Consider the following 25,844-nt stretch of genomic DNA (forward strand, 5'->3'; position numbering starts at 1 on the left):
TGCCTGGGGATCGAACCCAGGACTTTCTTGCTGTGAGGCGACAGTGTCACCCACTGAGCCACCGGGTAAATGCCACTAAAACTGTAAACAGTACATGACATCGATATTTGCATAAAAAGAGAATGTTGTTATGTTTATATGTTGTTGATAGATAGAATATAAAGGTGTTCATAAACTTTTGGTCACTTATTATTACTTTGACCGCTGTGTACCGCAACAGAGGTACACATTCCAACCATAGTTAACCACAGTACCTGTGGAAACAGGTTTTATGTCCCCACCTACCCCAGTACCTTAACCATTTGGCTCTAGGCTATCCTCATTAATAGTGTTCTTTATGGCCTACCATTTGAGTTTAACCAAGTTTAGAAATAGGCTTACATTTCTCACGTACTACACCAACTATAAATGCTAGCCCGGTTCATAGAATAAACAGGAAGACTTACTATGACTGTCTTGTGTTTAGGTCTCTCCCAGTGTACACTTAAGATTTTCAAAACTACTTTTCTCATATTCAGTAAATGACACTGGAGTAGAAGATCTGAGCAGCAAGATTTTCTTCAAAAGAACTTGATGTTCTAACAGTTGTAATACTTAGTTGGGTCTTAGTTAAGCTTTATCAACATGCTTTATGAGCTAGTTGATAAAAATAGGGCAGGTCAGTAATAGGACTGTCAAATACCATAAAAATTGCATTTTAATTTTATTTGCAAACCACATTTCCAGGAAAGCTTGGACATTTTGTAAAATGCAATAAAAACAAGAGTCTAATTTGGTAATTGTCTTGAACCTTAATACACCCCACTTCAGTGTTGCCAGATTGGGCGGTTTTCCGCCAAATTGGGTGGATTTTTTTGGAAATTGGCGGGGAAAAACACGCTTTGGCGGGTGGACAAAATTTGGGCTGGTTTGTAATCATTTTGGCGGCTTAAAACTATTGTTTTCCAAAGCGGCTGGAATATAAATAGGCCTAGCTTCTCCCACCACATCCAACCCATTGTCAAAAGTGTGACTGACAGGTTATTCTTTCCAGTCCAAAAGACACCGTTGCCACGCCCATCAATAGACAAATGTTAGACGGCCACGACGGCTAGGCTTGTTTTTGGACTTGTTTCTAGGCTAACGTGTTTTACATTTTATAATATATTTTCATAATAACTGTACATAGTTCTCCTGTTGGAAATTGGAATAACAAGTGATGCTGAGTTGAAGATGAAGGTAAGCAAGTTTTATATGTACGAGAGGTTAAACTTCTTTCATTGCTGGCAAGTTTATTTTTATTTACTTGCAAAGGGTTGTGTCCTATCATAAATAATGCTTTTTAAAAACTTGGTTGGCTACTTTAAAGACATACAAGCAAAAATATTTTGTTCGTTATCATTTATCATTACTGATTTGTACATTTTAAGATATTAATTTGTGGCCGCTCAGGTGGCGCAGCGGTAAAAACACACGCTGGAACCAGAGCTGGGATCTCGAATACATCGTGTCGAATCTCAGCTCTGCCTTGCCGGCTGAGGCTGAGCGGCCACATGAACAACGATTGGCCTGTTGTTCATATGGGCGGGACTGAGGAGAACCACAGACTATCACTTGCACCCTCTGACATATGTGAAGTCCACTGTTTTTTTCCTAGTCATATCCAGTTACTTTTCTTTGTGAGGAATCTTGGAATTTTACTACATCATACAGAGGCAATGCTTAGTGTCTTAAAAAAGGATTCAGCTCTAATTCATACACTTGTTTTCTTGGCGCTCAACTGACACTATTGGTCGTGGGAAGGCAGGGCAGATGGGTAGTTACCTTCTTGCTACTGCAAAAGAGACCTTTACACTCTGGTTAAGCATGAGCATCAGATCAATATAGTCAGAATAGCAAGATCCTCTAAACATAATAAAACTATATTTAAAATATTTACTCTTGGCCGGTATAAAAATGCGACCGTCGCCTTCAGATGGTATTTCCAACAGTCAAAACAATACTGTAAACATTTAAAGGTGGATATTGGCCTTTCCATGCATTAATATTATACAAATTTTAACACTGAAAAAGTGACATTTATTTTGACAGCCCTTGTCAGCACTGGACAGCAATCATTTGTCATTTGGGTATAACAAATATGAAAAAATGTTGATCCATCCCACTTCAGTCCTCTGACTTCACCTTGTCTTGGCAGCTGATTGCATGGTGAGCCTTGCTGCGCTGTCTAGAGGAACTGTCAGTGGTCAGACATCGAGTGGGTTTTTTCAGATTCTCCACACTTGGAGCATCACCATGTGCTCCAGCAAATGACTGGGAGTGTTTGACTAATAACAAAGAAATGAGAGAATGGTCAGCATTTTGTGTACAAGATTAATGATTTAGTGGATTCCAATGCTTTAATAAACTATAAATGTTTATTACAAAGAATTACAGTAGTACCTTGTAACTCGACGTCCCCTAAACTTAAAGTCGAGAAATGTGTACCTTTAAACTCAACGTGCTCAGCGCTCGGCTTGAGCTGTACGGTAAAACGCCATGTGCGAATATGAGACGAATCTGCATTTGTGTGAAATAACCGTCAAATCCTCTCTGAAAGCTTTCCTAGAGAGTCTAAAATGCTCATCGTTAAAAAAAAAGCCTTACGTGACTCAGTGTATTAAAAGAACAACATACACCCATCAGGCATAACATTATGACCACCTTCTTAATAATGTGTTGGTCCCCCTTTTGCTGCCAAAACAGCCCTGCAACTGTGATGCACTGTGATGTATTTCTGACACCTTTCTATCAGAACCAGCATTAACTTCTTCAGCAATTTGAGCTACAGTAGCTCGTCTGTTGGATCAGACCACACGGGCCAGCCTTCGCTCACCACGTGCACCAATGAGCCTGGGCCACCCATGACCCTGTTGCCAGTTTATCACTGTTCCTTCCTTGGACCACTTTTGATAGATTACTGACCACTGCAGACCGGGAACACCCCACAAGAGCTGCAGGTTTGAAGATGCTCTGACCCAGTCGTCTAGCCATCACAATTTGGCCCTTGTCAAACTCGCTTTATTCCCTACACTTGTCTATTTTTCCTGCTTCTAACATCAACTTTGAGGATGAAATGTTCACTTGCTGCCTAATATTTCTCACCCACCAACAGGTGCCGTGATGAAGAGATAATCAGTGCTATTCACTTCACCTGTCAGTGGTCATAATGTTATGCCTGGTCTGTGTAGAAACACTAAACCTCCCTTAATTATTACTGCTCATAAGTTCTCTCCAGTAATGACATTCCTTACTAGTTGTTTTAGTACAGTAAGTCACGTTTAGCTTTGTGCATGTCACACTCCATAGGAAATAACGAGACCATGGAACACATTAACAGGTTTTCCATACATCCTTATGGGAAAAAATATCTTGAAACTCAATGCCCAACCCAGAACCAAGTGACGTTGAGTTTCAAGGTACTACTGTACAGAAAAACAAACAGCTTTTCTACTGTATGTAACTGAGTATAAAATTGGCTGGTGTACCTGATATACGTATGTAAAAAGGAAAAGCACTTACGCCAGTGTTGCCTGGAAGCACGTCTCTGGATTCGACAGCTGTTAATTCGGCGAGTTGCGGCTTTATGGAGATAAACAGCGTTCTTCATGATGGCAGGAAGCTTAGCTTCAATCTCTGCAGCAGAGATACACTCCTCAAAGAACTCTGGAAGACAATACACAAGAGTTCAGAGAGTAAATGTAGTTTAAAATACCAAATACTAAATTACCACATTTTTAAACCGAATAAGTTACACTTCCTGACTTTTCCAGCATTACTTCTGTGGTGTGTTTTAGATTGTGATACTTTTAAAAAGGGAATTTACCAGTACTCAATTTCCAACAAGCAATGTGGAAGCATAAAACAGAAGGAGCATGATTTATCAGTAAAAAGACCTTACGGGAAATGTTTTCAGACAAAAATATACAACCCCAAATCAGAAAAAGTTGGGACAGTATGGAAAATGCAAATAAAAAAGCAGTGTTCCTTACATTTACTTTTATTTAATTTCAGACAATTTGAACCGGAGATATTTCATAGTTTGTCTGCTCAACTTTATTTAATTTATTAATAAACCTCCATTCCTGGCAATTTAGGGCTAGTAATGAGGTGAAAAAACTAAATAATGATGTGATTCCAAACAGGGGATGTCAACAGGTGATTGTAATCATGGTTTGGTACAAAAGCAGCCTAGTTCCTAGTTGCAGTGACAAACTTTGTTTTTAGAATGTGGTTCTATTCATGTGGCTGTATCCATTGCAGAACCACACCGGTTTTTAATTGCCACATGAGGTTTCAAAGATCATAGACCAGAATTATGATAATGTTATGAAATGTAGATGGTGACATTCCAAAATACTTGCAACTGTGCATCAGGAAATGTTGTTCTTAAACTGTTGGGACTTTTTGCTCCTGCATTTTTCATTCAGATCACTCAAGTTTTTACAAAGTATTAACAAACAACATGACCCATATTATTTAAAATAGTTCTAATACAATTTTTACATGTTGTTCATAGTCGGTCCTTATTGTCACTTAGTTTAAATAAGTGCTGATTTAACAAGGAAATAAAATCAGTGGACGAATTCTGTAGGAAAGCTAAAAACTATGAATATTTCTGTGTAATCATTAGTGAACTCACTGCGGAGATGGCTGACATCTCCTTTCATCTTCTCCTCTCGCTCTCGGCTGCGCTCGATGCAGTTCAGACCCAGTTCCAGATCTTTCAGAGCCTCCTCCGCCAGTTTCAGCCTGCACTCCAACTCTGCACGAGACTCCATCTCAGCCTGACAAATACATGTACGCAGATACAGGGAGTGGACAAAATAATGGAAGCACCTCATAAGAAAAAGAGCCAGAGTTTACCTTCAGAACTGCAGTCTACAGTCCATTATGGGACAAGGGAATCTATCTTGTAAATGTTTGAATATGATGATTGTAAGTTGTAATGGGATTCTTATAAAGCCAATTCTCAATAGTTTGTCTACTGTCCACTCTATTAGAGACTCCTACCTAGTTGGTCCACCTTGTAGATGTAAAGTCAGAGACGATCTGCATAAAGTCCATCTGTTTCTCTGCATGCTTTGTTAGCCCCTTTCATGCTGTTCTTCAATGGTCAGGACCCCCACAGGACCACTACAGAGCAGGTATTATTTGGGTGGTGGATCATTCTCAGCACTGCAGTGACTCTGACATGGTGGTGGTGTGTTAGTGTGTGTTGTGCTGGTATGAGTGAATCAGACACAGCAGCACTGATGGAGTTTTTAAACACCTCACTGTCACTGCTGGACTGAGAATTGTCCACCAACCAAAAAAACATCCAGCGCCCCGTAGGCAGCATCCTGTGACCACTGATGAAGGTCTAGAAGATGTGCATCTTAAACAGCAGCAATAGATGAGCGATCTTCTGCGACTTTACATCTACAAGGTGGACAAACTAGGTAGGAGTGTCTAATAGAGTGGACAGTGAGTGGACATGGAATGTAAAAACTCCAGCAGCACTGCTGTGTCTGATCCACTAATACCAGCACAATACACACTAACACACCACCACCATGTCAGTGTCACTGCAGTGCCGAGAATGATCCACCACCTAAATAATACCTGCTCTGTAGCAGGCTAAAAAGGTATGTAGAGAAATAGATGGACTACAGTCAGTAATTGTAGAACTACAAAGTGCTTCTATATGGTAAGTGGAGCTGATAAAATGGACAGTGAGTGTAGAAACAAGGAGGTGGAGTCAAATTTGTAGTCAATCGCCTCTTTGATGGTGTTTGTAATTTTGTCCACCCCCCTACATATTAACTGTTATATAACTTATGTTATATACTAGCACCAGAAAAATCCATGTATAGACATTACAGAAGATTTCAGAAGATGAGAGATGTTTCAATAGATCTCAGTGTAATGGAAAATGCATTTTATTGATTTTGTATCACTAAGAACTAACACAGCGGTGATAGCCGGATGTGAGTGCAGAGTAATACTGGGTGTGAAGCAACTTCATGAAATCTAATCTGCGTAAGGTAGAAAATGATTGTACAATACCAGCATTTACATTTGCACAAAACCAAGATCCACAACCAGAGGCACTGACAGAGATTTTGGACCCCATGAAAAGATCACAATTGGGTCACATCACCATATCAGCCTATGTCACACAAACACTTTGCAGACATGCATACAACATATCACATACAGTGGAATTCCACCTTCCTAATATTGTATTGGTCCCACTTTTGCTGCCAAAACAGCCCTGACCCATTGAGGCATGGACTCCACTAGACCCCTGAAAATGTGCTGTGGAATCTGGAACCAAGATGTTAGCAGCAGATCCTTTAACTCCTGTAAGTTGAGAGGTGTGGCCTCCATGGATCGGACTTGATTGTCCAGCACATCCCACAGATGCTCGACTGGATTGAGATCTGGGAAATTTGGAGTCCAAGTCAACACCTCAAACCATTCCTGAAGCATTTTTGCTTTGTGGCAGGGCGCATTATCCTGCTGAAGAAGGCCACAACCATCGAGAATACTGTTTCCATGAAAGGGTGTACATGATCTGCAACAATGCTTAGGTAGGTGGTACGTGTCAAAGTAACATCCACATGGATGGCAGGACCCAAGGTTTCCGAGCAGAACATTGCCCAAAGCATCACACTGCCTCTACCGGCTTGCCTTCCTCCCATAGTGCATTCTGGTGCCATGTGTTTTCCAGGTAAGTGACAGCAGCTCATCTGTTGAATCGGACCACAGCGGCCAGCCTTTGTTCCCCACGTTCATCAATGAGCCTTGGCTGCCCATGACCCTGTCGCCGGTTTACCACTGTTCCTGTCTTTGACCACTTTTGATAGATACTGACCACTGCAGACTGGGAACACCCCACAAGAGCTACAGTTTTGGAGCTACTATGACCCAGTCGTCTAGCCATCACTAACAACCCCCAACCCACTACCACCATACTTTAGTTTTTACCCTTTTTTGGGGGATCCAAGTATTAATTAGAAGAATCAAGCCCTGCGTTATTTGAACCATGATGCTGTGTGTCTTTATTAATGATCCTCTGTCTCACCTTGAGCTCAGATTCAGCCTGTTGTTTGTCAGCTGTGAGCTGAGTAAGAGACTGCTGAAGAACACAAGCCTGAGTCGAGTAGAACTCCCTCTCCTCCTGCAGCATCCGAGCTCGCTGCTCATTCTCCCTCAGCCTGCAGGGGGAGACACAGAACACAGTTTACTAATTTATAATACTGACCAGTATACACACACACACACACACACACACCAAGACAAAAAAGACACACCCTTTCCATTTGCAGCATTTACCAGACAAAACCGACAATTATTACCAAGTTAAAGGCCTTGCTCAGGGGCCCAACAGTGCCAACCTGGTGTGGGGGCTTGACCAGTCAACCCTCTGACTACTAGTCAACTACCTTAACCACTGAATTACCACTGCCCACAACACAATTCACAACCACAATCATTTTTTATCAGCCTGCAAAAGGCTCACGTTAAACAGCAAAGTTTGTTTCAGTCAGTCAGTCAGTTACTCGCCCACAAGGACCAACTCTATACACACACTGATCATGCTTCCACAACTTGTAGAGGGACACCAAGCCGCAGTGGTCTATTTATCATCTCAATACACATACTGCTCACTCTCCCTCTGCAGCATTATTTCAGGTGAGGTAAAGCCCACAGAATTCAGCAGCAGGTTTCAAGTGCATGTCATGATATCCATCAAAAACCATGACGGTTATAAATGCACTGAGGTGTAACAGATCGAAGGTCATCAGTATTTAATATACACTGATCAGCCATAACATTGAAACCACCTCCTTGTTTCTACACTCACTGTCCAGCTCCACTTACCATATAGGATCACTTTGTAGTTCTGACTGTAGTCCATCTGTTTCTCTATGTACTTTTTTAACCTCCTTTTACTCTGTTCTTCAATGGTCATGACCACCACAGAGCAGGTATTATTTAGGTGGTGGATTATTCTCAGCACTGCAGTGACAATGACATGGTGGTGGTGTGTTAGTGTGTGTCTGCTAGAGTTTTTAAATACCGTGTCCACTCACTGTCCACTCTATTAAACACTCCTAGCTAGTTGGTTCACCTTGTAGATGTAAAGTCAGAGACGATCGCTCATCTATTGCTGCTGTTTAAGTTGGTCATCTCCTAGACCTTCATCAGTGGTCACAGGACACTGCTCACGGGGTGCTGTTGGCTGGATATATTTTTTGGTTGGTGGACTATTCTCAGTCCAGCAGTGACAGTGAGGTGTTTAAAAACTCCAGCAGCGCTGTTGTGTCTTATCCACTCATACCAGCACAACACACACTAACACACCACCACCATGTCAGTGTCACTACAAGTGCCACTGTAGCAGCAGGTTTTTATTTCCAACTCTTGCAGGGGCTACAGATTCCACTTATTTAAATAGCTGTTTAAGCCTGTTGAAGATTCGGGCTAGTTGATTAAGCAGGTTAAATTTGTCCTTTTTTTAATATTTTATTGTGCCTAGTCTAATATTTTAATTTTTAAAGATAATTTAAAGAAATTAAGGGTAGAAGAACAGCATAAAAGAGCCTTCAATAAATTCAAGGTTAGTCTTTACTTAAATACTTAATTTTGAAGGGAGACATAAGTCATTATTTAAAGACAGCAGCATATTTAGTTTATATTAAGTTTATTCCACCACCTGGTTTCTAGTAAAAAAAAAACTTTGATGCATGAGAAACGGCTACCACATCCAAGTAAGGCAGCAGGCGCGCAAATGACCCATTCCCAACACGGGGAGATAGTGACGAAAAATAACGATACAGGTCTCTTTCAAGGTTCTGTAATCGGAATGAGCCTATCCTAAACCCATTGGTGAGGACCCATTGGGGGGCAAGTCTGGTGCCAGCAGCATGGTAATTCCAGCTCCAATAGCGAGCCACCACCTGTCCCAGACCCTGCCTCCCCCGGATGCCCTTGACTGGGTGTCCGGTTCGGGGTCCGGAGCGTTTACTTTGAAAAAATTCGAGTGTTCAAAGTAGGCCGCTTCTCGTCTGAATACCTGAGCTAGGAATAATGGAACAGGACTCCGGTTCTATTTTGTGGGTTTCCGGAACCAGGGCCATGATTAAGAGGGACGGCCGGGGGCATTCGTATTGCGCCGCTGGAAGTGAAATTCTTGGACCGGAGCAAACTCCAAAGGGAAAAATTAAGATGAGCCAGACTTGTGTCTTAAAGAGATCTGATGATCAAAATAGGCATAGGAAGTTGCAGTAGTCCAACTGTAGCCTTGTAGACTAGAATCTGAGTGGCCTACATAGAGAGGAACAGCCAGATCGCTCTGATCTAATATGGTAGAGAAAGAACCGATAATCAGGTCAGGTTAGCAACATGAGCTGAGAAGGATATCTAGCTATCCAGAATGAAACCAAGTTTTTGAACATTCTCAGATGATGTGATCTGAGTGCTACTGCATGAGATGTTAGGACCTTGGTATGGGAACATACCCCCAAGAATAAATATCAGCTCAGATTTACTAGGGTTCAGCTTAAGACTTTGAGTTGCCTTCCACAATGAGATCTGCCAGATGTAGAGCAGTGTGAGTTGAAACTTGGGTGTCTGAAGGACAAAATGACAAGAGGAATTAAGTATTATCAACATACGACTGGTAGGAGAGGACATAGAAGGATATTTACCAAGGGAGATGGTGTATAAGACAACAGAAGAGGACCAACTACAGACCCCTGTCAGACTCCAGTAAAAAAATTGCCCTGGGTAGCTGTAGATCCACTCCATGAATTATTTGTAACTTCTGCTTTACTTAAATATAATTCTTGTTTATTTGTTTATTATTATTTATTATTTTAATGTCATGTTTTACACTTTGGTTCCTTTCATGAAAGGACAGGTAGTTACAGGTTACCCATGATTTATCAGTTCAGGTTCAAACACCATCATGGGCAATGACTCCAATTAACCTGACTGCATGTCTTTGGACTGTGTGAGGAAACCCAAACAGAAATGACCCAGACTGCTCCACCAGTGAATATAACCCAAGACCTTCTTGCTGTGAGGTGACAGTGCTACCCACTGAGCCACCACGCTGTCTGTGAAGTACTTTTACATTAACATGCATGAGCGTACTTAAAAAGCAGTCTAAAAAACAAGGATCATCTGACACAGGTCATGTGTTTAAAGTCGTTCCTAGCCTCTGGTCAATGTTTTCTGTTCTGCTTGTTGGTGTCTAATCAATATAATGCTGCTTTGCAAGTCGATAAACATTTCCACTTTTTAGCCTCCAGCATCCATTAACACTGAGGCAGGCTGGGCGAGGCAGTCAATGTGGCAGTAGGTGTGCAGGCATGTCCATTTATTTAGATGCACTTAAACAAGGTATAATCTAAAAGGCAGAGTGTTTTGTAGTGTGGACTCGTGTACTGTTGGAGAGCTGCTCATCCCAATGAAGAAATTTGACATGGATTTTTGTATTGGCAATACATCCTTTATGCGAAGACATTTATATTTGACAGATTAACAGTATTTAACCTTTCTGTTATTTACTATACTTCCAGTGCACACACCGACCAGCCATAACATTAAAACCACCTCCTGATTTGTACAATCACTGTCCATTTTATCAGCTCCACTTACCATATAGAGTATGGTAGTTGTAGCCTTAACTCTTCATGTTGGTCAGTATGTACACCACAGAGCAGGTATTATTTAGGTGGTGGATCATTCTCAGCACTGCAGTGACACTGACATGGTGGTGGTGTGTTAGTGTGTGTTGTGCTGGTATAAGTGGATAAGACACAGCAATGCTGATAAAGTTTTTAAACACCTCACTGTCACTGCTGGACTGAGAATAGTCCACCAACCAAAAATATATCCAGCCAACAGCGCCCCGTGGGCAGCGTCCTGTGACCACTGATGAAGGTCTAAAAGATGACCAACTCAAACGGCAGCAATAGATGAGCGATCGTCTCCGACTTAATGTCTACAAGGTGGACCAACTAGGTAGGAGTGTCTAATAGAGTGGACAGTGAGTGGACACGGTATTTAAAAACTCCAGCAGCATTGCTGTGTCTGATCCACTCATACCAGCACAACAAACACTAACACACCACCACCATGTCATTGTCACTGCAGTGCTGAGAATGATTCACCACCTAAAAAATACCTACTCTGTGGGGGTCCTGACCATTGAAGAACAGGGTAAAAGCAGGCTAAAACTGTATGTAGAGAAATAGATGGACTACAGTCAGTAATTGTAGAACTACTAAGTGCTTCTATATGGTAAGTGGAGCTGATAAAATGGACAGTGAGTGTAAAAACAATGAGGTGGTTTTAATGTTATGGCTGATCATTGTATATTCAATTTAAATGTCCACACAATGTCTGGGCAAAAATGTATTTATAGGTGGATGGTACTAATATTTTGACTGGAAAGCCTTTTCAGAAAATTTAAAGCTAGCACCAAAGAATGCTATGTTATGTTCTATAATAATAGATATTGATTTGGATATGATTTAACACTTGGACATTATGTTAGAGAGAACACATCCACTATATTGCCAAAAGTATTCGCTCGTCAGTCAGACAAGTATCGTTCTCCTGGCAACCGCCAAACCCAGACTCATCCATCGGATTGCCAGACGGAGAAGCGTGATTCGTCACTCCAGAGAACACATCTCCACTGCTTTAGAGTCCAGTAGCGGCATGCTTTACACCACTGCATCCGACGCTTTGCATTGCGCTTGGTGATGTAAGGCTTGGGTGCAGCTGTTCAGCCATGGAAACCCATTCCATGAAGCTCTGTACACACTGTTCTTGAGCTAATCTGAAGGCCACATGGAGTTTGGAGGTCTGTAGCGATTGACTCTGCAGAAAGTTGGTGACCTCTGCGCATCCGCTGACCCCGCTCTGTCATTTTACATGGCATACCACTTGGTGGCTGAGATGCTGTCGTTCCCAATCACTTTCACTTCAATATAATACCACTGACAGTTTCACAATTTCACAACTGGACTGGTTGCACAGGTGGCATCCTGTCACGGTACCACGCTGGAATTCACTGAGCTCCTGAGAGCGACCCATTCTTTCACAAATGTTTGTAGAAGCAGTCTGCATGCCTAGGTGCTTGGTTTTATACACCTGTGGCCATGGAAGTGATGAATTCAATGATGAGTGAGTGAATACTTTTGGCAATATAGTGTAGTTTTGGATCAGTACTTTGCATCCGGTGAGTATATTTTTTCCTTTTTTGACTAATAATATAATGCAAAATTTGCTTGGAGACATTTTCAGACATCTATAAGGACCACTGACCCTGTGTCATGAACATAAAATATTAACAAAGATCAAATTCTAGATGTTCTAGATGTTTCTCTTAAGAATGATTGGCTCTCTGACTAAACACCATCAGTTTCTTACCTCTCCTCAGCCTGCTTCTTCTCTAAAAGCAGAGACATCATGTGCTCCTCAATATTTCGCAGGGTACTTTGTAGCTGCTCCTCAGGTTTCAAGAAATCAACCTCAAACCCATCCGTCTCTTTGAGCAGATCCAAAGTGCGTTGCTTCTCCTTAGACAGTTCCTGAAAGGTTCCAAAAACAGTGTGTAAATGTTACACCTGTCTGTGTCAGACACGTACTGATTTAGTTCTGCATAAATCAAATAAATCAAGGAGGGTTTGGCTCCAATTTTCATTACTGCAAATTCATGTTAATTCTGACTGATCAAGTGACTAATCTCATGGAACATTATTATAGTGATGGTAGTGGTCACTTTCTGGATGACAATTCCCCCACTGCACAGGGTATGCACACATAGTATAAATCATATACTATGGCCATCATAGTCACAAGATCTTATAGATAAAATAAACTCTAAGAGGAACAGTCACAGTATTGTTATACTACTATAACATAAACTAGATGTCTATAAGTATGTGGAAGCCCTTGTAATAATTACATTCAGGTATTTTAACCATACCTATTGTTAACTTTGTTGCAACAGTGAAGTCCATGCAGCCACAGCTGGGCCCTTGAGAAAGGCTCTTAACCCTATGACCCTGACCCTGCGCTCTGACCGTGAAGAAAGAATTTTGTTGTACTGTACATCTGTATAAGTATATATAACAAATAAAGGCATTCTATTCTATTCTTTATTTCTTTATTATAGCTTTAAAGGAAGAAACTAACATATTTTTGGTAATATAATAATAATAATAATAATAATAATAATAATAATAAATATATATATATATATATATATATATACACTGATCAGCCATATCATTAAAACCACCTCCTTGTTTCTACACTCACTGTCCATTTTATCAGCTACACTTACCATATAAAAGATAAAAGCACTTTGTAGTTCTACTGACTGTAGTCCACCTTTCTCTGCGCGCTTTGTTAGCCCCCTTTCAAGCTACTGATGGTCGGGACCCCAACAGGACTATACAGAGCAGGTATTATTTGGGTGGTGGATTATTCTCAGCACTGCAGTGACACTAACATGGTGGTGGTGTGTTAGTGTGTGTTGTGCTGGTATGAGTGGATAAGACACAGCAGCACTGCTGTCACTGCTGGACTGAGAATAGTCCACCAACCAAAAATATCCAGCCAACAGCGCCTCGTGGGCAGCGTCCTGTGACCACTGATGAAGGTCTAGAAGATGACCAACTCAAACAGCAGCAATAGATGAGCGATCGTCTCTGACTTTACGTCTACAAGGTGGACCAACTAGGTAGGAGTGTCTAATAGAGTGGCCAGTGAGTGGACACGGTATTTAAAAACTCCAGCAGTGCTGCTGTGCCTGATCCACTCATACCAGCACAACACACACTAACACACCACCACCATGTCAGTGTCACTGCAGAGCTGAGAATGATCCACCACCTAAATAATACCTGCTCTGTGGTGGTCCTGTGGGGGTCCTGACCATTGAAGAACAGGGTAAAAGCAGGCTAAAAAAGTATGTAGAGAAACAGATGGACTACAGTCAGTAATTGTAGAACTACAAAGTGCTTCTATATGGTAAGTGAGGCTGATAAAATGGACAGTGAGTGTAGAAACAAGGAGGTGGTTTTAATGTTATGGCTGATCAGTGTATATGACAAATAAGGGCATTCTATTCTATTCTATATTACAGCTTTAAAGGAAGAAACACTTTTAACATACTTTTGGTTATATAATTACAATACAGAAAATGTTAGAATTAGCGGGGTGTGATTAATAACTTAATAAATAGGTTCGATAGCCACATATGTTTTACAGCAGCCATTTTGAGAAGAGCAAGGCTCAGAGAAATTCATATTTGATTATTTAGTGCAGCAGGGGGTCGGTGGCATCAGAATCCATATCAGCATCTCTCTCTGGCTTTAAAGTAGTAGAATTTAATGTATGCCAAAGCACGTTGAAGCTGTTTTGGAAGCTTGTAGTGGTCCAACATTCCCTTCTGATGCTTTATGTTGTTTTATTCCTTCTAATTTGACATATATCTGCATTGCTACAGTAAATCAGACCATCTAGATGATACACCCCCCCCCCACCCCCCACCCATATTCCTTAACATTCCTTACCATTAAAAAATAAAAAACCTCTCAATAAGTATATTCATCGTGTTTCAGAAGTTGGACAGGGTACCTCAAGAGACTGCTGCAGTCGACTGGTCAGACTGTGAAGCTCTTCTTTTTCAGTTTCTACTCCTTTCAGCGACTGAGATGTCCCATCCAGATCCCTAGAAATACACTATAGCATTACAGTGGGGTCAAACAATCTGAGTCTACAAGCACTATTGTTACTTTTCATTCATTCATTCATTCATTCAACTATCTGAAACACTAGGCGCACTACAGCAGTGGGGTCAAACAATTTGAGTGTAGAACCACTATAATTAGTTTTAAATTCATTAATTCATTCATCTGAAACACTAGGTGCACTACAGCATTACAGTGGGGTCAAACAATCTGAGTGTAACACCACTATACTTATTTTTCCATTCATTCATTCATTCATTCATTCATCTGAAACACAAGGTGTGCTATAAAATTTCAGTGGGGTCAAACAATTTGAGTGTATACTTATTTTCATTCATTAATTAATTCATTCATTCATTTATCTATCTGAAACACTAGGCGCACTATAGCATTACAGTGGGGGTCAAACAATCTGAGTGTAGAACCACTATATTTATTCTTCCCTCATGTATTCATTCATTCATCTATCTGAAACACTAGGTGCACTATAGCATTTTAGTGGGGTCAAACAATCTGAGTGTAGAACCACTATACTTATTTTTCATTCATTCATTCATTCAACTATCTGAAACACTAGGCGCACTACAGCAGTGGGGTCAAACAATCTGAGCCTAGGGACACTATAGCATTTCAGTGGGTGTCAAACAATCTGAGTGTAGAACCCCTATTTTTAATTTCATTAATTAATTCATTCATTCATTCATTCATTCATTCATTCAAAACACTAGGTGCACTATAGCATTACAGTGGGTGTCAAACAATCTGAGTGTAGAACCCCTATACTTATTTTCATTCATTCATTCATTCATTTATTCATTCCTTCATCTATCTGAGACACTAGGCACACTATAGCATTTTAGTGGGGTCAAACAATCTGAGTGTAGAACCACTATACTTATGTTTCATTCATTCATTCATTCATTAATTCATTCATTCATTCATCTATCTGAAACACTAGACACACTACAGCATTTCAGTGGGGTCAAATAATCTGAGTGTAGAACCACTATTTTTAGTTTTCATTCATTCATTGATCTATCTGAAACACTAGGCGCACTATAGCATTTCAGTGGGGGTCAAACAATATGAGTGTAGAAGCACTATAGTTATTTTAATTCATTCATCCATTCATTTATCTATCTGAAACACTAGGCGCACTATAGCATTTCAGTGGGGGTCAAATAATATGAGTGTAGAAGCACTATAGTTATTTTAATTCATTCATCCATTCATTCATTCATTTATCTATCAGTTACAGTGGGTGCAAAAGATTTGTGTCTGCAACCTCTATACTTATTTTTCATTCATCTATACTAAACACTAGGCGTAAGGTTTTTGGGAGGTGTAAAAAATCTGGAAATCCACAATGACATGGGAGAACATGCCAGCCTCATTACAGTTCCCCTTTTTGGAAGCTTTTGTAGCATGTTTGTGGGAATTTGTTCCGTTTTAGTTAAAAAGCAGGTTGGGCACTTATCTCTGACAAGAAAGCCTGACTCACTATACACGTTTTATGGTTTGCAATGTGTAAAAAAGAGACCAAGACTCACTGCTTAATCTGCTCCTGCTCGGCTCTCAGCTCCAACAGCACCTCCTCAAACTTCTGCTTCTCCTCTTCCAGCACCTGATTCAGCCGCTCCAGCTCCTGCAACACACATGTAAATGAAACAGCATGCAAAGCATTGTCATTCATTTCTAGATGGATGCTTATGTACAAGCGAATGCAAAATCATATGCTACGTGCAAATTAATGGCTGTATTACACACATTGAATGCCTGCTAGAACAGTACAAAAATAGGTGTAGTTGATGTCTTACATACAGGGGTTGGACAAAATAACTGAAACACCTGGTTTTAGACCACAATAATTTATTAGTATGGTGTAGGACCTCCTTTTGCGGCCAATACAGCGTCAATTCGTCTTGGAAATGACATATACAAGTCTTGCACAGTGGTCAGAGGGATTTTAAGCCATTCTTCTTGCAGGATAGTGGCCAGGTCACTACGTGATGCTGGTGGAGGAAAACGTTTCCTGACTCGCTTCTCCAAAACACCCCAAAGTGGCTCAATAATATTTAGATCTGGTGACTGTGCAGGCCATGGGAGATGTTCAACTTCACTTTCATGTTCATCAAACCAATCTTTCACCAGTCTTGCTGTGTGTATTGGTGCATTGTCATCCTGATACACGGCACCGCCATTGGATGCACATGGTCCTCCAGAATGGTTCGGTAGTCCTTGGCAGTGACGCGCCCATCTAGCACAAGTATTGGGCCAAGGGAATGCCATGATATGGCAGCCCAAACCATCACTGATCCACCCCCATGCTTCACTCTGGGCATGCAACAGTCTGGGTGGTACGCTTCTTTGGGGCTTCTCCACACCGTAACTCTCCCGGATGTGGGGAAAACAGTAAAGGTGGACTCATCAGAGAACAATACATGTTTCACATTGTCCACAGCCCAAGATTTGCGCTCCTTGCACCATTGAAACCGACGTTTGGCATTGGCACGAGTGACCAAAGGTTTGGCTATAGCAGCCCGGCCGTGTATATTGACCCTGTGGAGCTCCTGACGGACAGTTCTGGTGGAAACAGGAGAGTTGAGGTGCACATTTAATTCTGCCGTGATTTGGGCAGCCGTGGTTTTATGTTTTTTGGATACAATCCGGGTTAGCACCCGAACATCCCTTTCAGACAGCTTCCTCTTGCGTCCACAGTTAATCCTGTTGGATGTGGTTTGTCCTTCTTGGTGGTATGCTGACATTACCCTGGATACCGTGGCTCTTGATACATCACAAAGACTTGCTGTCTTGGTCACAGATGCGCCAGCAACACGTGCACCAACAATTTGTCCTCTTTTGAACTCTGGTATGTCACCCATAATGTTGTGTGCATTGCAATATTTTGAGCAAAACTGTGCTCTTACCCTGCTAATTGAACCTTCACACTCTGCTCTTACTGGTGCAATGTGCAATTAATGAAGATTGGCCACCAGACTGGTCCAATTTAGCCATGAAACCTCCCACACTAAAATGACAGGTGTTTCAGTTATTTTGTCCAACCCCTGTATATAAGCTACTTGTCCAAAAGTATGTGGACATTCCTTCTAGTTACTGAGTTTTTCAGCAACACCTATTGCTAACTAATGTTAAAAATAATTATATAAATATATATTTTTTTAACTTTGCTGCGTGACAGGGTCACAGTGAGGGCATTCCCCAAACAAAGACTTGGTTTTACAAGTCCTGTGGCTTGAACTGGCCTCAACCACAATGGATTCATAGATTGGACTGTTGATTGGACAAGCCAAGCCTTGTTGTCCAACATCAGTGCCTGACCTTATGCCTGACATATGCTCTTTTGACTGAATAGGAACAAATCCTAATAGACACACTTCAAAATCTTGTGTAAAGCCCTCCCAGATAAATGAAGGTTGTTCGGCCTTAGAGGGGGCCAAAGTCATATTAATGCAAATGGATTTGGAATAGAATTTTCAACATGCTCAAGATCAGATGTCCACATACTTTTGGTCATCTCTGAAATAAAGAATATTTATAAACCAACCGCTGTCTGTTCTCTCTGTAAGGTCAGTTCTTCAGTCTCCTCCATCAGTTTATCTGAAAGTAAAAGAAGCAGTTTGCAATGGGTCAAATACACCATGATCCCCAATAACACAGGGTTGAAAGTGTTACAGACATACACCGATCAGCCATAACATTAAAACCACCTCCTTGTTTCTACTCTCATTGTCCATTTTATGAGCTCCACTTACAATATAGAAGCACTTTGTAGTTCTACAATTACTGACTGTAGTCCACATGTTTCTCTACATACTTTTTTAGCCTGCTTTTACCCTGTTCTTCAATGGTCAGGACCACCACAGGACCCCCACAGAGCAGGTATTATTTGGGTGGTGGATCATTCTCAGCACTGCAGTGACACTGACATGGTGGTGGTGTTTTAGTGTGTGTTGTGCTGGTATGAGTGGATAAGACACAGCAGCGCTGCTGGAGTTTTTAAACACCTTACTGTTACTGCTGGACTGAGAATAGTATACCAACCAAAATATATCCAGCCAACAGCACCCCGTGGGCAGCATGCTGTGACCACTGATGAAGGTCTACAAGATGACCAACTCAAACAGCAGCAATAGATGAGTCTCTGACTTTAAATCTATAAAGTGAACCAACTAGGTAGGAGTGTCTAATAGAGTGGACAGTAAGTGGACACGATACTTAAAAACTCCAGCAGTGTTGCTGTGTCCGATCCTCTCATACCAGCACAACACACACTAACACACCACCACCATGTCAGTGTCACTGCAGTGCTGAGAATGATCCACCACCCAAGTAATACCTGTTCTGTGGTGGTTACGTGGTGGTCTGGACCATTGAAGAACAGGGTGAAAGCAGGTTAAAAAGCATGCAGAGAAACAGATGGACTACAGTCAGTAATTGTAGAACTACGAAGTGCTTCTATATGGTAAGTGGGGCTGATAAAATGGACAGTGAGTGTAGAAACAAGGAGGTGGTTTTAATATTATGGCTTATCAGTGTATACCCCTTATTTACTGAATAGTACCCTATGGTGCGGTGCCACCCACGACCCCACATTTAGTAGTTGTTTATATTGCCAAGTGACTCCTATGGTCTCCCATGACTGCCGTGGTATCTACTGTACCTGTGCTAATTTTGTTTACTCTTCTTGACCAGGAACTAAGTCTACTGTATAAATCAGTGCAGACTGCTGACTGTTTAAACAGAATCGCTACTGGAGTGAGATAATACAAGCACCATACTGTCCAAAACCCAGCTGCAGCTGTGCCATTAAAAAGCAACTTAAACTGGGCTACAGGAATTTAAACACAGCAAGGCAGGACAGCAGGGCAAACTGGAAATGCTCTTGTTGTTGGTACTGCTATTGTTTACAGTTAATGTGGTGTGTTTGTTCTCAGAATGTGATGGAAAATGCAATCAGTGCCTTACCTTCAGTGAACTAGAATGGCATGAATAGTTCAGGATTTGAATGGGTACCGAATTGTACTGTAGGGTACTGTGAAAAGGGGCTATGATTATCTCTGATGACACGGCTCAGTTTTTGTCATAATAGTGTAATAGTAATTACCTAAAATATTATGTATTTGTAAATTTTGTATCAGTAAGTATCAGAAATGTGGCGTAAAAAGTAAAGCACATTAAAACAGTGATAGATAAACAAAATTTAGCACTGCATTGTCCTGTGTGGGTATAACCATACTGGTCATTTTCCTGAGGGTAAAACATTTAGTTTACAGCAAGATAAAGACCGGGACAGTGGTAGTCTAGTGGTAGAGCTATGGGTTACCAACTAAAAGGTTGTGGGTCCGAATTCTAGCTCTGCCATGCAGCCACTGTTGGACCCTTGAGCACGGCCCTTAACCCTCTTGTACAACGGCTGCTGCTGTGCTGTGACCGTAGCTTCCAAAAAGGGTTTGACATGTGAACAAAAAAATTTATTGTACTGTTCATGTGTACAGTGGACCCTTGGGTTACGAACGGTTTACCATACGAACATTTCAGGTTACGAACGATCTTTTTCAACTTTAAGTACGAACAAATTTCGGATTACGAACCGAAATTTGCAAAACACGTCATGTCACGAACAAGTTAACTCCAACCGTCTCTCTCTCTCTCCCTCTCTCTCTCTCTCTCTCTATCTATATATATATATATATATATATATATATATATATATATATATATATATATATACAGTGAACGAACAATCGGACAGCAGCAGTGTTTTCTTTATATTTTGTAAAATTCAATATTAAAATGGGTGAGAGAGAAGAAGGAAACCACTGAGTAAAGTATTCCTTCTTTCGTGCAATTACACCTACAAAATACAACACTATTGAAATAAAGAAGGAAATAATAGAGAAATATGAGAGTTATTGTTGTTTCTGGTAGATACATTTGATAAAAAAAGAAGGAAATTTATTATGGTGTATGGTACAGCACACGTACTGTACTGAAATGTGATGTGTTTTTTATGTACAGTACAGTACTACTGTGTATTGTTGTTTATTATTGTTTATTACATTAATGTCTATTCTATAATTTAAGATTTAAGGGAAAATATACTTGTATTTATGACAAAAAGACCATTTAAGACATTAGAAAGGTTAGGTAAGAAGGTGGTTTGGGAGGTCTGGCAGAGATTAATTCCATTTACATTATTTCTTATGGGAAAAATAGGTTTAACTAACGAACATTTTGACTTAAGAACAGCCCTTCGGAACCAATTAAATTCGTAAGTCAAGGGTCTACTGTATATGTATTTACGACAAATAAAGGCATGGCATCTGCTCTAGATTATTGTTATTTTTATTAAATGGGAAATGTTTGTTTCACATTCTATTTGTGAAACACCAGAGTTAAGAGTTTATAATCCTAATGCTGCCTTCATTAAAAAACTAAATCTGTTCTTGTGGTGCATTTGTAAGTCTCACCCAGGTACTCTTGTTTCTCTTTAGCTAGTTGCAGTCCCTGAGCCTCCAGACTCTCAATCATAGCCTCTCCCAGTTGGGCGTTCTTCCATGTGCTAAAAATAGATCAACACAAAGCAAAATACATGCTTTGTCATCATATACAACAAAGCAGAGAGAGAGGGCGAGAGAGGGCGAGAGAGAGAGAGAGAGAGAGAGAGAGAGAGAGAGAGAGAGAGAGAGAGAGAGAGAGAGCAAGAGAAAGTGAGAGAAGAGATTAAAAACATGACCTGGAGTTTTATATTGTTTTTATCCTCTATTGCTTTTATCAGTTTTGGGGAAAAATACAGTAATGAAACCACAAAGATTGTTCAAAATAGCTTTTTTTCTAACACCTAACATCTAATATCTCCTGCCAAAAATGTGTTTACATGTAAATTTATTTTAACTGCAATTTCCAATTAAAGATTCCAATTAAATGCTATATACACAATAAACTTGTTTCCTTATAGGGCTGTTTAACCCGATTTCTCTGCATTGGAACAAACAGCAATTGAAACTGTCTAGCCTACAATTGCTTTAATGGTTAGGACCACCACAGAGTAGGTATTACTTGGCTGGTGGATTATTCCCAGCCCTGCAGTTACAATGACATGGTGGTGGTGCGTTAGTGTGTGTTGTGCTGGTTTGAGTGGATCAGAAACAGCAGTGCTGCTGGAGTTTAAAAATACTGTGTCCACTCACTGTACACTCCTACCTAGTTGGTCCACCTTGTAGATGTAAAATCAGAGACGATCGCTCATCTATTGCTGCTGTTTGAGTTGGTCATCTTCTAGACCTTCATCAGTGGTCACAGGACGCTTGCCCATGGGGTGCTGTTGGCAGGATGTTTTTGGTTGGTGGACTATTCTCAGTCCAGCAGTGACAGTGAGGTGTTTAAAAACTCCATTAGCATTGCTGTGTCCACTCATACCAGCACAACACACACTAACACACCACCACCATGTCAGTGTCACTGCAGTGCTGGGAATGATCCACCATCTAAATAATACCTGCTCTGTGGTGGTCCTTTGAGGGTCCTGACTATTGAAGAACAGGGTGAAAGCAGGCAAAAAAAGTATGTAGAGAAACAGATGGACTACAGTCAGTCATTGTAGAACTACAAAGTGCTTCTAAATGGTAAGTGGAGCTGATTAAATGGACAGTGAGTGTAGAAACAAGGAAATCAGTCATAATGTTATTCCTGATCAGTGTAATTCAATTTAAAAATTGATAGTAGACTTCTACATGCAGTGATGTCTTATTTTTCCACTTACACTTTTCCAGACTCCTGCAGCATCTCCAGCCACTGGGTCTGCTCAGACTCCGTCTCTGCTGCTAACACAATGCATCCCTGTGATGAAGTATACAAGCAAAAAGTTTGAATATGTATCTAAGTTATTGACTTTTATGGATTAACAGGTGTTGTATGCTTAAGAGAAATAGATCATACGTTAAAATCCTCGTGGTTGATAACCATGGCAAAAGGCATGCCCTGCTGTTCCTTTGGCACAACCACACACCCACCTAGAGGGATAACACCCTAGGAGAAACAATCAATTAAAAAGTAAATCAGCAAGTAAGAAAAGGATGCCAGACTAAAGAAGTGAAGCAAGCTGAAACAAACACACCGATCAACCATAACATTAAAACCACCTCCTTGTTTCTACACTCACTGTCCATTTTATCAGCTCCACCTACCATATAGAAGCACTTTGTAGTTCTACAATTACTGACTGTAGTCCACCTATTTCTCTACATACCTTTTTGGCCTGCTTTCACCCTGTTCTTTAATGGTCAGGACCCCCACAAGACCACCAAAGAGCAGGTATTATTTGAGTGTTGGATCATTCTCAGCACTGCAGTGACACTGACATGGTGGTGGTGTGTTAGTGTGTGTTGTGCTGGTATGAGTGGATCAGACACAGCAGCGCTGATGGAGTTTTTAAATACCATGTCCACTCACTGTCCACTCTATTAGACACTCCTACCTAGTTGGTCCACTTTGTAGATGTAAAGTCAGAGACGATCGCTCATCTATTGCTGCTGTTTGAGTTGCTGTCTGAGTCCATCAGCATTGTTGCCATTAGATTTGAGACTTGATTAGCCACTTTTAGCATCAACAAGCTTCTGGAACAACCACTTGGCAGAGTTCACCCAAATTTATTTAATCCCAAAAGCCTAATTTTAGCCTGATTTACCAGGAGCTCACTTGTCTAAACTAGACATTTTAACTGTAATGCTTGTGGCTCAGTCTAATAGAAGACACCAAATGTGGCCAATCACTAATGAGGAATGTGAAGGCCTTGCCACAAAATTAAATGACATACTAGAGCATTGGTAGTCTGTTTTATCCATAGTCTTTCATACAAACTAGACAACCTCTAAACATCAGTTACACTTGCCTAATCAGTTGGTTTTGGTCGTCAAACTACTGATGAGTAAAATCAAGTTAAGCACCTGCAAGGTTGGTATGCAAACCTTCAGCCACTGTGGCACTTTGTAGACTGTATAGAAATTAAACATAGGAAGCCCTCAACAGTGCCTGTTAAATAACATGCTTGAGGAAGGCAGGGTCCTTAAAGTTTTGGTTAAAGTAAGTAAGCACAATGAAGAGGAGACTGGGCCTGCATTTACATCATTTAATCAAATTGTTTGAGCAAGTTCATGTAAGTGTCATTTTCTATTACATTTACATTATTTTTAATATAAAATCCTATATATAAATAAACGTGAGTACATACCTTAGGATGAATGTTGAAGTATTTGTTAGCTTCAAAGTTTCTTTTCTCATTTTCAGCATAGTAGAGCAGGAAGCTGTCTTTAATGATGAAGAATCTATTTGATTTAGTTACATATTAGTCATAATGGCAAAGAAATGTCATCAATTAATACATTCAGCTGTATGAGCGGATAGTTTGAGAACAATGTTTCTAAATGCACTATTGTAGGAAATTGCCCCATATACAGTCCATTAAACTATCAAAAGATTCAGGGACTCTTGATAAACCTGCATAAAATAAAGCAAGCATTAAAGGAAAATTTACTTACACAACTAAAAGTGTCCTCAGTTCTATGATGATTAAATATGTCCATGTACCCAATGAGTTATACTTTACTTAGAATAAACAATAATAAAATTCAATGTTGTTTTCAATTAAATACAAGTACTGGACTATTAATCAAAAGGTTGCTGGGTCGAACCCCACCACTGCCAGATTGCCATCGTTGGGCCCTTGAGCAAGGCCCTTAACCCTTAATTGCATAGACTGTATACTTTTAGATATAATTGACTGTCACATCTGTTTCTCTACATACTTTTTAGCCTGCATTCACCCTGTTCTTCAATGGTCAGGACCCCCACAGGACCACCACAGAGTAGGTATTATTTGGGTGGTGGAACATTCTCAGCACTGCAGTAACAATGACATGGTGGTGGTGTGTTAGTGTGTGTTGTGCTGGTATAAGTGTATCAGACACAGCAATGCTGCTGAAGTTTTTAAATACCGTGTCCACACACTGTCCACTCTAGTAGACACTCCTACCTAGTTGGTCCACCTTGTAGATGTAAAGTCAGAGACAATCGCTCATCTATTTTGAGTTGGTCATCTTCTAGACCTTCATCAGTAGTCACAGGACGCTGCCCACAAGGTTCATCAGTTCACAAGGTTATATCAAACACAGTCTTGGACAATTTAGTGTCTCCAATTCACCTCAATTGAATGTCTTGCATGCACCCGGAGGAAACCCACACGGACACGGGGAGAACATGCAAACTCCGCACAGAAAGGACCTGGACCGCCCCACCTGGAAATCGAACACAGGACCTTCTTGCTTTGAGATGACAGTGCTACCCACTGGATTGTGGTAACTCACAGGTTAAAGTACTGGACTTGTAAATGGACCCTTAATTGCATGCTTTGGATAAAAGCATCTGTCAAATATTGAAAATGTAAATGTAACAATCTTATGAATGATATTGTAATCCAAGTGTACATTAAATCACTAATGTAATATTTTCTTTCCATCATTCCGTTATAACATTTGTTATGCTCTGTTTTAGCCGACATAATACCTACTTTACATTGTCAACTATCAATAAACGTCTTTCATCAAAAGAATAAAAATGAAGACAATAAAAAACATGCAAATTTACTTAAATGCTCAGAATAAATTAAAAAATAGATCTTATGTTATCGCAAAAACTCCGTCTTGATAGAAGACCGTATTAGTACCTTCGAGACCACTTGCCCGAGGGTCGTCCGAAGGATCTTTTCCAGAGCACTCCATGCAGCTGCACCTTAGTGCTGATGTCCAAGATGTCCGAGTCCGCCTGCTCCATAGAGCTTCAGTGGGATAATAACAAGGGCTTAGGCTGAGGAAACACAGTAGGCTTTTTCAGAGAGAGGTGGAGGGGTTCACAATAACAGGATATACTCTAAAGCAAATACACACCCATACACAGCCAGACAGTCAATTAGAGCAACTTCCAATAAGTCAACGAGGCAGAATGATGTGCAGGTCAATAGCGGTGTAAGCTGGTACTGAAACCTAA

The 25,844-nt window shown here is 40.6% G+C and overlaps 1 protein-coding gene across 1 annotated transcript; it reads right to left on the reverse strand.

Moving 5' to 3' along the window:
• Positions 1–2,044: 2,044 nt before the first annotated feature.
• Positions 2,045–25,844, reverse strand: plekhd1 (pleckstrin homology domain containing, family D (with coiled-coil domains) member 1). The gene is made up of 14 exons (XM_063007396.1): positions 25,745–25,844; positions 25,525–25,664; positions 24,034–24,127; positions 22,743–22,832; positions 22,567–22,643; positions 21,275–21,366; positions 18,349–18,401; positions 16,334–16,428; positions 14,671–14,764; positions 12,454–12,614; positions 7,088–7,220; positions 4,661–4,805; positions 3,541–3,684; positions 2,045–2,306 (listed from the first exon to the last, which is right to left on the reverse strand). Exons 2-14 carry the CDS (start codon positions 25,629–25,631, stop codon positions 2,146–2,148), a joined length of 1,446 nt encoding a protein of 481 aa, XP_062863466.1. The 5' UTR covers positions 25,632–25,664; positions 25,745–25,844; the 3' UTR covers positions 2,045–2,145.

The sequence above is a fragment of the Trichomycterus rosablanca genome, chromosome 13 (assembly GCF_030014385.1).
Source record: "Trichomycterus rosablanca isolate fTriRos1 chromosome 13, fTriRos1.hap1, whole genome shotgun sequence".
NCBI lineage: Eukaryota > Metazoa > Chordata > Actinopteri > Siluriformes > Trichomycteridae > Trichomycterus > Trichomycterus rosablanca.